We start from the raw sequence: 13,471 nt of genomic DNA, 5'->3' as shown, positions 1-13,471 counted from the left end.
ATATTTGATTTCCCTCATACAGAAGGCAATCTCAATGAGGAAAAGCACATTTCACAAGCAAACCAGCTTCACGTACCACCAAGTTATTGCTTCAGCTACATCAGCTGTACTAAAATACAGGACTGCAGCTTGCAATCGAATCTCCACTCACATGAAGAGAAGATGAAATCTACAGTGCAAGTCCTCCATGCAAAAGGATCAAATCGCAAGACCAGAGTCCTGTTTCATAGGACAGAATTTATTCATCGTTCAGTTGTGTCTGTTTGGTTTTTTTTTTTCCCGTAAGTCAGTTAGATCAGAGTCAAAAGTACATTGCTTGTGATATTTCTGTGTTTCTAGAGGTTACTACTTCATGCCAATTTAGATCTGCTCAGCAACAGATTACAATATGAACACTCATTCCCAAAGAATTGCAAAAGTTATTGCTGAAATTTTTAGGGCCAAAATTAAAAATTATTTCACCAAATCAAGTCTTTAAAAAAAAAAATAATCTGACATTGTATTAATTAAAAAAACCCACCAAACCAACTTAACAGTTTTTTTCAATTAAATAATAACCTAAGATTTTACAAGATATTCACATTCAGGCAACTGTCTCCTGACTTTCATCTGGCTGGATGACAGATGCCATAATAAAAAGAAGAACGCTACTCTCACATTCATGACAGCAGTGATTAGTGCAATTTCCCACTGCACTACACAACTGTAATAGTGCAAGGTGTGCCTGCTAATGTTTCTCACAATCATCTGCTACATGATCATTATTCTCAGATGTCTGTAACTGTTATTCTCATTAGAATTTTGGCATTTATGTTAATATTTATGAAAAACTATGGCTTTATCCATGAAATATATATCCTGCCTAAGCAAAATTTTTAAACCATTTATTTAAAATAATAAAACTGAATTGGAATGAAAGTTACTTGTTTATGTCATAAGCTGTGTTGCCACTAAACTCAAGATCTCAGGGTTAGCTACAGATCACAAATACATGTATTTGTGCATCTGTTACAGTCTTTAAAAGTAGATTTAAAACATAACACTGATAAAACTTCACTCTTCATTTTAAATCTAATTCTAATCACTTATTTTTTGCAACATGTTTAATTACTTGTATCCAAAGTGTCATCTGAGTATCACTGTATTACAACAGGATTGGGATTGTAAGAAACCCATAAATGAATACATAAGAAGGCACTTGTCTTCCAGTAGTTCAAGTCAGAGGCAGCCTTACCCAGACAGTGGCACCTTACACTTTGAAGGATTAGCAAACGTCCCCAGGCCTTGACACAGTCTCAAAACCTGTCTTCGTGTCCCTGGACAAAGGTGCTATATGTGGTCTATAATACCATGAAGCTCATGATGAATTCCAGTAGTTTTTGCCTGTTGCGCTGAGGTAGGAACGTAGTGCTTAGTTCCAATATGGTGTCTCTTCTTTGTTTCGTCTGATTAAAAACCTAAAACACAGCATGAACATATGTAAGTATCACCAGGTTCAAGGAATTTCCTTTCGTTTGTGATTCGAAGTTGATGGTCTATACTAAATTTGCCCTCACTTACAAGACTTTATTTCCCTTTCTTGAAGGCTTAGATGGCAATGGCTTTAGATATCATTAGAATTCACTCAATTTTGAAGCCCTTCAAGTGGTACAGAAGAAGAGAAAATGAGAAATGCGCACAGTATATGATAAACATCCAGCTTTTAACAGCAAGGGATAAATCATGCGCTCAAAAGGCATCTGAACTGAAAGCGTAAGCACTCTGAAAACAAGAATTCAGATGTCATGCTCTGAATAGATGCTCAGCAGATGCTATCTAGTTCCACTCTTCCAACAGCAGAATAAAGTAGAATTAAAACGATGGATTTGTTATGTGCTTTCTTCACAACTCTTACAGTCTTTACTGCAGGCTTTACTATAGCTAACTAGCATCAGATTACTTAACACAGCAGAATTCAAGGAGAAAGGTTTCAAAACCCTTGTCTAGCAATACTTTGCCTAAATGCCAATGCTTTCAAAATTTTAATGCTAAATCCCATCTGGCATTCAGGAAGCCATGTCATTCTGATGAAAGAAACTCTTCATTTGCAAAATCTAGATAGGCGATTTAAAATTCGAAATGATAGTGGTAAAAGTGCAAAATTGATCTGTTATTTTAAAAATCTGTATCCTCATGGTGAATACTAGAGGTCTATTAGGATGGTTCTGCTGGAGCACCAATCGCTGCTAAGCCAAAATTCCATAACTAATACTTTTTGAAGATTTAAGTAGTCCTTCAAACTTACATTTAGCTGTCACTAAGCACAGAACATGCTCTCAGCCTTCCAACATCGTCACTGATGTCCAAAAAGGACGTGGGGTAGAGCAGAGAAACTTCATTTGCTATGAATAAAAATGCCTAGTCACCTAGCCCTCATTTAGACAGGTTTTCTCAGGGGCAAGAAGTGCCGTGTTCTGCAATGCGTGCTCTTCTCCTACAGCACTGAGATTTAAGGAAAGCAAAATGCTCAAAACCACAACACATTTGCACAGATAAATTCACAGATTTTAAACTGACACTGAACAGGTTCCTTGAATTGTCAAAATCGTGCTCATTATTGAGATGAAACTTAACAGTCTCCAACTTTGATCACCGAACACTTACCCCAATTTCCTTAAAGACCTTCACTGCGTTTTTCACGTGACTGTAGGTAGCACTCTCAGCTGCAAGAAAGAAAACCCAGAGATAAACAAACTTCCTACCTTGCACTAGGAAGAACAGAATTAATCAAAAACCAGTTTAACATACCATATACAGCAACATTCTTCTCTGTCCTGCTTATTAAGTGCCTGTGTAACTTTTGAAGGTATTCAGACTCTGAAACAGGACCACTAAAATTGTGGACGAAGATGACAGCAGAGCTATATGCCTCCAGTAAAGGTCCCAATAACCTCTGCAGGAAAGTAATGTACTGCTGGTGCTCTTGAGACTGGCTCACCTAAGAAAGGGCAAGAAGAGCTTAAGTGACAGACACTGGTGGAAACAAGAAGTGACCTGCAACACAGTACATTGCCAAATGGCAGCCAAAATAATTCTTAGTTCGGGGGTACAACACAGCACACTGTGAAAGCATAGCAAAAAAGCAGTTTATCATGAGGGACAAAACAGGGACTGCACATCACAGATCGATGCTACATTTTTCTCCTCCAGGATGTTAATAACTATTTTCCTAAGATAACATTAAAGACATCACACTGTTCTGCAGCCAACAGAAGGGTTGCCGTACATTGACAGAGATGGGCATAAGTTTCCAAGTGTTAGCAAGATATCCTAAAAAGTGTTTGTCAGCTCTGTGAGAAAACTGGTAGTATGTCTAAAATCAACATGATTATCTATGAAGTGAAATTTAGGCTGAGAATAAATACCAGCCAGATGTGCCCCTTTCAGAGTGCATGCTGTCAGTAAAGAATAAAACATTTAGACGTTAAAATACTTGAGCTTTTATCAGTTTTCATGACACTAACCATTGCCCTTCCACCTCCCTTTAAGATTACTTGATGTTTCTTCAGCTGCTTTCCCCATAGGAAGGAGAGAAAGGTGTCTTACTGACTATAGCAAAATACACAGACTAATACTGGGAATCAGAAAAAAAAATTATCATTATCCCTTCTGAACTAGTGATGTAGTTTGTATCTCTTGCAAGAGGTTGCAATGTTATTAGCCTTAGGATAATGTTACCTTCAGGTAGCAATCTCTCTGCTCTTCTCCAAAATCACTGTCTTCATCTTCCTCATCACTTCTCCAAGATAATGGTTCAGGGAGCTTTTTATCCCACTGCTGCTCTGTAAGACTGGGGCTAACATCCTCCTGATCATCCTGCTTAAATTTGAAAAGACAAGCAGGTAAACAGGTAAAAAAATTAAATCCAGGCAAATAATAGATTTATTTTATAATCTTATCTGACTTAGTCCATCCGTTAACCAATATTTAATGAAAGCAGGTGAGACCAAATTACAGACAGGGTTGAGGTAAGCAGAGAGAAGAGACATTTGGTGAAAAAGACTGTTTTCCTTCAGTTTGCCTGTCACGTAAGTGAAAGTCTTTGCAAGTGTTGCTGTATCTTTCTACCAGAGGCCATGCAGTAGCAGTTGCCAAGAAAGTGTTTTCAGTTGCATTAGGACAGAAAGTTGAGATGCTATCTGGATGTGGATGTTGCCAACCTCCTTACTACTGTTGCCTTAAAGACAGAGTAGTAAGCTCTGTGTTATTATATTATAATAGCTGAAATCTCAATTAATGCCGAATGCCACAAGTTGCTATTACTGCCTCTAATGATGCTGTTCTCAAAAAATGAGCCAATTTTAATCACAAAGGCCCCAAATTGTTTAAATCTTGATTATGTTGAGACATTAAGACCCCTCCACCTGTTGCATAGAGCAATTCCCTTCTGCTAATCACCCTGGTAAGCACCACCCAAGTTTAGCCTACAAATGCCCCCCAGTAATCCACCCTTGGAGCAGGACATGGATTTGCACTTATACTTATTGGCAGGTAGGTGTCTTAGGTAAGCATATATTTCTTCAGGCTTTTGAGATAAGCATGTGACAGCAAGAATACTATTAGTGGAATGTCTTAACTTGAATATTGTGAGTGGAAAAAGAGTTTGTTGTTTGCTTTTCATCTATTTACTAAAACCATTACTTAATAAAGTGCTTTGTAAAGCTGTGAAGTATTGCAAAGTTCTCTTGCAAGGGCATAATAAGGTAATCTACTAGAGCCAATAAGAACAAATGACATATATATATATTAGGTATACTTAAATAGTGATTTCATTCTGTTGTGCAATAAAGCAGATATGTCAGAGGTTCAGGTGTACAGTAACTGAGGTGCAACAGAAATACTCCACCTGACTGATCAATGTCTGATGCAACACCCAATTGCAACGTTGCATCTTCAGAAACAAGTTTTAGAGATCATAAACACACACTTGAAAGAATAAGGGAAGCCTCAGTGTCAATCATTTGCCATTATTGTTTTGCTCAAAGTATTTGAACAGAAAGATTTTTCAAAGGTCACCTGTGCTAAGTCGCTGAGGAAAGACTCCCATACGGTTATTCCCTTTAGAAATGGAAATCAAGCAAGATTAAACCCAAATGGGTAACAGACTCCTTGTAGACATGATTAGTGTCATAATATCCATGAGTAAGAAAAAGTCCTCTGCAGCAAATGAAGACAGACATCCTTCCAATCTTACACTCTAATCAAATGTTTTATTTTTCATGAAGCAAAGGCCACAAAACAAGTTTAAAAAAATACCAAACAGATGCGTTAGGCATATTTCTTAGTTTTGGAAGTAGACACTAGAATGACAGGAAAAGAACTTTAAAAAAAAGCATGGATCAATCAATTTAACAGGAAATTATTACTTTGTTAATGTCAGCAGTAAACTGAAGTAATTAGAAGGGGCAGAAGCTAGCTACCTTTCTTAGAGAACAGGTTGTAAAAACCCCACAAACACTTCCAACCTGTCCAAACCCATGAACCAATTGTTGCTTATAGTGTATGCACTGATAATACAAATTCTTAATATTTTAAAAGAACTAAGCAGGTACAGAGGTATTCTAAGTTTAAAGACATTTACTGGTGGAATATACCTCCTTTTTAAGCATTCAGATGTTGCACTGGTGGTGTGTAACAGACAAATATTTACATACTGCCTAATAGCTATCTATATCCCAGCTACAAACAGCAAAGTTCCAGACCCAGCAACCGAAACTTATAGAACCACCCTCAAGACAGGTTTTGTGCTGAAGTAGACAGAGGGGCATATCTACTGCTTTCCACACCTATTTTCCTCATCTGTCCCCAGCCATGGAACATACAGGTTTCTTCCTAACCCTCTGACTGAGCATTCATTTTTTGATTTATCTAATAATGATTACAATCTAATGCCTGACATGTCAGTAGTTCAGATAAAAAGCAAGCAATAGTAATTCCAAAGAAGGAGAACGTTTAATATCCAGGTATATCAAGTAAATAGTACCTATGGTTACGTATATTGAAAATGGAAGCACGGATCAAAAGGTATGCAGTAAGATTAGAGTGAAGCAGTGGCCACGAACAAATCCACCAGCTCTAGCCTCCTTTGAAACTGGGGAGCCGCAGGAAGAAAGCAGCCAAATATATAACTTTCCTCCATGTGCTCTTTAAATTTTGTTGCTTCGTCCTGAGCACCAAGGTTTGTTTACTGCGCACAATACAAAGTTTGGGAAGCAAAGGTACGCTGAGCCAGCTCTCCCTGGTCTCCAGGTTTTCTTTACACTGTACGCCTCTGGCAGACCTCACCGCACAGCCACGCCAGTACATCCCTGAACTGCAAATTCTGCTAGCAGAGGAGGCTTACAGTAATTTCGAGATCGATGCAAAGGAATCAAAGAATGACAAAAGATCTGGACTACTGACTCCTGTGCAGTAGAAAGTAAAGATCCATGTAAGCTATGCTACAATTTGAAAAGGCTCCAATAATAAAATAAATCCCCATTTTACAAGACAGTATAAAATATGTGTCTTCCTTAGTATGTTTATAATGTTTATTATGTATATTATGTATGAAATTACACAGAGTCATTCACAGCACCACAGGATGACTCTACCCAAATGTCTGATGCTTATAAATGTAAGAATGATGTAGTAGCAGTCTTGGACCTGGTAAGTTGTTACAAGCTTTCAGTAACAGCACATATTTAAAAACAAAACTCACAACTAAGCAGCATAAAATACCTATGGCTAAAGTACAAGAAACAAAGCTCACTTAGTATTTCTACCACCTTACCTCGGCCACCAGCAGAATGCCGTATTGTATCAGCCTTTCCACAGATTCATGGCAAACTTGATATATCACCTGGCAAGGCTGCACAACAGAAAAGAAATACACTGAAAAAAAAATCCCATCCATTACACCCATTACAGCAACACCACCTCTCTGTTCAGTGTGAATGTTTTAGATACAGCTGTATTATTCCTTTCAAGCAAGTTATTAAACTTTTACCAGCATGATCCCAACACACCGCTCTGTTTATCCTGGCAGACAGGCAGACATTAAAAAAATTACAATGAAACAGGATATTTAAAATTTGCCCAAGTTTTTTTTTTTTAAGAAATACATTACTGTACTGGTAGAAACCAACATTAAATAATCTCCCCTTTTAATCGCCTCTAACCAAATTTTAGTTTGTTAGCAATTCTGGAATAAAGTAATCATAAAACTAAAAGCATAGAGACTCATACCAGTGAATTATTTGGAGTTTAAAGGAAAGTACACTTTTAAGAAACTCCCTTACGTGTTTTGAAACCCTGAATAAAAAACCCAACGTCTTCTACATTAGCCATAATTATGTAGGAAATATTTTCTAAGTTTATAAAAAAAGTCAATTATTAACTCTGAAAACAGAAGGTTAAGTTTAGTAAAGAACCCCACCATAACAAGCTACATTACTGCCCAGACAAAAATACTAAATTTGGCTTATGCTTCATTTAAAAAGGCACAAGTCAGAACTATGTGTGCAAATTTAAGAACTAATTCAAGAATCTCTAGATTTTTAAGTAACTTGTACATGTAAGAAAAAAAATCTAGCACTTAAAACTGAAAGCCTACAGAGTGTAAGTATAGAGAGTGTCTGAAAACTGAGATAACATCAGCTCCCTTCAGTGTTTAGTAGCAAAACAAAAACCAAAGTCAGGTCATGTTTAAAATTGCCACTAAGTACTAGGTGTGGTACACTGTGACTACTGCACTCCTATGCAAATTAAGATGATCTTGAGAATCTGGAGCCTTAGTTCCCAGCATAATTTCAATCATCTATGCAAACTCATATGAGCTGGGTACTCTCAGAGACTCGTATTTGTTTAAGTTTAAAAAAAAAGAAAAATTGGGCAGAATACAGAATAGAGTTGCAACGGTCTAATGACATAAGCGACACAAAATCTGTTAGAAGGCATTAAAAAGCCCAATCTCAAATTGTGGGAGGCTGACCAAGAGAGTGCAAGCAGCTTTTCCTCCTCAGGAAGGTCCTGAAGCCAGCACAGCAGCAACGCCGCAGGCTCACCACAGCACCACCCACTTGGCACTCGCAGGAGCAGCAGGCGTGCACTCGGTACGCATCCCCGAAACCCAGTCAATTGATTTGGTCACATCTTGCCAAGGAAACAAGGTAGTGACAGGAGTTTGGCAAGTTAATTCACGTGTTATCTTAGCCCAGACATCTTTTGGGTGGGCCGTTCTGATGGAACTACCTTCATTCAAATGTTCAGATGTTTCCTTGAAGCAAATGGGAACAATGCTATCTTCCTTTTTCAAATTATATTCAAACTCTTGCTAACCATTACCATCAGACTGTACTTACAGTGAACATATCAGAACTCTGACCCTTGAAGAAAGCATCAATTCATTTTAAAGTAACATAGGCAGTTACAAGCACAACAAAAATTTGAAACATAGACAATTAATGCAATTACTTACCAAAGATACAGTAAATTCATTAGAAAGCAAGTAACACAAGCTAGCAGCTTTTCGGACCAGGTGTTCTTGACTAATCAAACTGGGAGAAGCACCATTGGTACCATTTCTGTACCTCCTACTCTGAACCGCATGAAGACTGCAGGCTAGAGCAGAAACAAACATAAGCAAAGTTTATTTTTCCAAAGAGCTTTATAGCAAATGAAACTTAAAATCTTTGTTTTGTCTATTTCCAGGCCTAAAAGCGTTCAAACATTACAAGTGCAATTGAAGAAGAAAGACAGAATTCACCACTATACCGTTTGTGTCCAACTAATGTCAGATTGAAACAAAATCTCACTAAAATATTAGTGCCAGAGCACAAGTTTTGCCACGTTGGCTCAAAACTCTAATAGTGCCTCGACCATGGCAGTGACCCATACACAAACACTTCCAAGAAAGAACAAGGATGATGGGAAAAATGAGTGGAAACATTCCACAAACAAAAAAACAAGTTTACTTTAAAACAGCTTTTGTTTGGGTAAGCACAGGCTGAAGCAGGAAGGGAAACGGGCTTGTGGGGTCGTGCAGATACTTTGACTTCATGGGTCACAAAGTCTTTCCTTGGTAAAGCTCAACACATACCAATAATGGCCTCTTTAATGAATACATGAAGTACTCCGTTGCTGTAGAAGTTGAGTTCAAAGACAGCAGGTATCGTTGTGCTGGGAGTGATGAAGAACTCATTGTTTCGACTAGTGTTTGTGATATTTACACAGTTCCCCAACAAGTGGATGGCATGCATGACAACATCATCCGAGTTCCCTGAAAATCCCAAGTCAAAGTCACGGGCTAAGACCTCCTCCTTCATGGAAAAGAAATCTTCTACCAACCTGGAAAGGTCAGTTCCCTAGAAATAAAATCAAAATCACAAAGTGAAACAAATGTTTTTGCACAGGAGTTTATCCTTAAACCGCATAACCATGTATATAGCAAACACATAAACAAACCATTCATTTTCAAAAGTCCAAAGCACAACAGGAGCATTAGAAAACCTTGTTTTCACAGAGACAGTGCTAAAATAGTCCACAGGGTTTGAATTATATGCAATTATATTTTAAAGCCATGCAGCTATTCGAGAATCCAAGGTTTTTTGTTTGCTGCTTGGTTTATTTCACAACCTGCAGAGACCTGAGTTGTTCTTTAAGAACATGTTAGAGATATCACATTGCTATTACCTATGCTATAAAATGAATGATCAATTATCTGAGAACACTGTAATTAACAGAACTTCTCTTCAATTGTTTGGAGACATGAGGAAAAGCTTTTCCTCAAGCACTTCCTTTGTTTTTTGTCAAGATGGCTTCAGATCACATTGTAAAATGCTTCTTTGATCCCATTATTTTAGGAAATTGGAAAGACTGGACTGATGGGAATAGTGATACTGTCCTAAACGAGGAAGATTACATATCTGACTGATATTTTTCAATTTGTTCTTGATTTATGTGCAATAAAAGTTTCAGATTAGAGGCAGAAGGAATTTCAGAAAAAATGCTAAACACACTTATAGGAGAAAAAAAAAATTCTTCCATGCCCCATGCACAAGACTTCAGTTAAATATTAGTATCATTTAGCCATTGTGGTATAATATTCTAGTACCAAGGAACAGCAAAACTCATTTAAAAATTAACAGAAGAGTTGCTAGCATATTCAATAGCAAATGTGTTTAAGATCTAAAAACCAATCTTAATGCAATGAACCAAAACAACATTTTGAATTACAAAAAACTATTTGTACATGAGTATTATCATCCCATCAGTAATGGCTTATCTTCAAGCATCCACTACTAACTAAAATACTAGCACTCAGACTACCTGAAATCCATTTTAATTTAAATGCATCTTTTTCTTTTGTTAATATCATACAATAGTAAAATGCATACTATTTTTTTAAACAAGGCCAAAGTAATGTTTGGCTATTTAAGCAGCATGGAAGCCCTACCTGCCTGTGTCTGTACAGCAGCAAACAGGCAACGATGTGGGTAGACATCACAGCACAGGACTTGTTAGCAGCTAGAGGTAAACAAGATAAACTTGTTAAGTACCTGACGAGTTCAGAACATCACTAGAGAAGTACTCACTATTTTAAAAAAAACAATAGTAATAGTGGACAGAACTGTACCTTCTGAATGAAATACAAAGTGTATTAGGTCTATATAGTAACAAAATTAATCAAATTAAAGTAACTTGAACTAAGAAGGCTGAGTAAAGCTTAAAAATATACTATGCTAAGTACCATTTTGTATGCGCATCTCACAAATCACAGAGGTACTGACTGAAGCATACACCACGTAACCTATAAAAAAAACTGGCAACACTGGTCCAACGCAGCTAGATGAGTTCATGTCAGTACAATCTTAAATAATGCCATTAATACACTGCAATAACTTCTTAGATTAAATGATAAGAAATCCGTGTATAGATATGACAAGCAAACATTTCAGAGTACAGCAAGTTCAGTATACTAGTCCAAGGAATACAAAAGTTAACAAAGCAAACAGAATAAAAAGCTTGCACTTGATCAGAGTTTATTCAAACTTTGAAGAGGAGGGAGGCAAAGGATGGAGAATTATCAAGACAGCATTTGAAGTCATGAAATGATCACCTGAATGGAGGGAATTAGGAAGTTTCACATTACCAAACAGCAAGTTAGTTCACGCAATCAGCAAAACAAAACAGGTAGCTGACAGTGATACCAGAACACTTACTGAACAAAATATGCTCAGCCAAGTTGGATATCAGCTCTCTTCTGAAGGGCTCACTGGTGATATCCCTGGAGTTGGGCAGTGAGGCCTCTGCACCTTCATCCACAGTATCATTAGGTCTGAATACAGAATAAATAAAAAAAAAATTAAAAAAAAAAAATCACAGTATGATGTTTAGATTTTGATCAAAATGTAAACTAATCTAGACTGATTTGAAACTGAAGTGTTTATGAGGTTTAATGAAAAATTAAGGATTTGGTTTTGTTATTTTTTTGCTAAGTTATTCCACAAAATTTAAAATTAAACCAGAAGTCACTAAAATTAAAACAAAAGAAGAAAAAAAACCCCAAAACCTCCTTGTGCTTTAAACAGAGCTTCTCAGACAGAATGCAACTCCTGTAATAAATTGCACAGTTACAAATGTGTAAGTTTTTAGTTTTTCTATACAGAATTAGATTGCCTTTGGGGAGTTCAAGTTCTGCTTGGAATGTAATGTAGAACACTAAAAAGCCAAACAAACAAAAAACTCCAACCTGTCCTTCCTCTCCCCAACCCCCCCAAAAATCTCTACCTTGACGGAAGGATAGCTGGTAACAAAGCTTGTTCCAAAGAAAGGGGAGCAGGCACAGGTTTTTGGCTTTGGCTGTTTACATATTCCTGTTAAGAGAAGACTTGTTATTTTTTCCACCTTATTCATGCATTCAATTGATAATATTATTCTATGAAAAAGACAATTATTCAAAAATGCAACTGTGATTAAAAATAGTTCACTCTAAAAGAGCAGTAATAAGGTCATCGAAATTAAAAGTTTTCAACAGTTTATTTGGTTTTGATCTTATTTTATGAAAGGGCAAACTTTCCACAGCAAGGCATCCACACTTCATAAAAAACATTGCAACAAAACCAATACATAAGCGCTGTCGTCACCCTGCTGGGAACAACTCCTTTGAGACTAGTTTCTCCATGATTAAATTAATGAGAACTGTCTTCATTAACATGAATGAGAGCAAAGTCTAATACCTTTTCAGAACCAACACAGAGACTGTAATTATTGCTTCCTGCCGCTTTCCCAAACACCAGCATAGGGAACTGCTCCATAGGTAAACACCAGTGTACAAACTCCAGCTGCAGGATCCCTCACGGTGCCACAAACTAAAGCACTCGGGAAGCAGGCGGGGTACCACATGCTTGGAATTCTTGAATCCCAAATTTTTCAAAAGCCAAACACCTCTCTGCTTACAGGTCACCACTCAGATTACTCTTGTTTTCAGGACACACTGTTCTTTCAGTTTCTATAAAGACTAATGTGGGAAACTAAAGAGCCACTTAACCTGCTGGTCAGGAAAAGAGTTCCCTCCCAGGAAAGCTGCTTAAAAGACTTTCCCAGCCAGCTCACTCTCTTCTGCTTCTAAGCCTGTGCTCACAGAACTGTTGATGCCCAAAATTAACCCCCAAAGCTCATCTCCTTCAGAAAAACCTGCAGTGACGTAACTACATCAATTTAAAAATACCGTTACACTTCTGCAAATCTTGGTTAAGGCATACTTAAACAATTTATGTCATGCTTTTACCTTTCTGGAGTAAAAAATGAATACACATACATACAAGACCTGACAGATGATGCTAGGAAGATATAGAGTGATTAGCATTTCACTAGATTAAGAGGGTATATAACCTTCTTTTCCTTATACAGATCCAAGAACGATTGTTAACTTCCTACCAAGAATAGCCTGGAAGTGACCCAAGCCTTCTCCTTTGGAAGTGAATTAATATCTTTCCCTACAACGCTAATTATAATGCAGTGCAGACGGTCACAATAATTTCATGCTGTGGTAATTGAACCCTCAAAGCTCTCCAACCTACTGCTTTTCTGAGAGAAGTAGGGCAGAAAGAAGAACACCTAATTAATTTGAATAATGTTCTAGTAGGTTGTTGTTACAGTAGTTAATCTTATTAAAGGCACACTAAAAATAATGTATACTGTAGCAGAACATAGATTAGAGAAATATAGATAAATTCAGTATAGTGCTAGCAGATTCTGCAAAGAGATCAGAGAAAATTTAAAAAGTGAAGGCAGCTAGTACTGCACCACCCCATTCCCTGCGAAACTACACAACACTATTTGGTCAACTAGTATAAGTAATAATTGTAAACTAATCATAAACTATGACATTCAAAGAATATGCAGATTTTTATGATATATGATCCATGATACTTTTTACAGCTACTAATTT

General features: G+C 37.1%; 1 protein-coding gene across 8 annotated transcripts in view; it reads right to left on the bottom strand.

Moving 5' to 3' along the window:
- Window positions 1-281: 281 nt before the first annotated feature.
- GPAM (glycerol-3-phosphate acyltransferase, mitochondrial) overlaps window positions 282-13,471 on the bottom strand; it is an 82,963-nt gene continuing 69,773 nt past the window's right edge. For 7 of the 8 annotated variants that reach the window (XM_075757919.1, XM_075757916.1, XM_075757915.1 and 4 more), the window contains 10 exons: window positions 11,809-11,894; window positions 11,241-11,356; window positions 10,475-10,545; window positions 9,119-9,383; window positions 8,498-8,640; window positions 6,812-6,889; window positions 3,718-3,858; window positions 2,788-2,977; window positions 2,644-2,702; window positions 282-1,457 (listed from right to left, as the gene is read on the bottom strand). In XM_075757919.1, the coding sequence (XP_075614034.1) occupies window positions 1,341-1,457; window positions 2,644-2,702; window positions 2,788-2,977; window positions 3,718-3,858; window positions 6,812-6,889; window positions 8,498-8,640; window positions 9,119-9,383; window positions 10,475-10,545; window positions 11,241-11,356; window positions 11,809-11,894 (1,266 nt within the window). In that variant the 3' untranslated portion in view covers window positions 282-1,340. The remainder of the gene's footprint in view (window positions 1,458-2,643; window positions 2,703-2,787; window positions 2,978-3,717; window positions 3,859-6,811; window positions 6,890-8,497; window positions 8,641-9,118; window positions 9,384-10,474; window positions 10,546-11,240; window positions 11,357-11,808; window positions 11,895-13,471) is intronic. The other variant, XM_075757920.1, reaches the window with a different exon arrangement.

This window comes from Balearica regulorum, chromosome 7, assembly GCF_011004875.1.
Source record: "Balearica regulorum gibbericeps isolate bBalReg1 chromosome 7, bBalReg1.pri, whole genome shotgun sequence".
NCBI classification, from domain to species: domain Eukaryota; kingdom Metazoa; phylum Chordata; class Aves; order Gruiformes; family Gruidae; genus Balearica; species Balearica regulorum.
The sequence above is the reverse complement of the archived record's forward strand: the minus strand, read 5'-3'. Positions and strand labels throughout refer to the sequence as shown.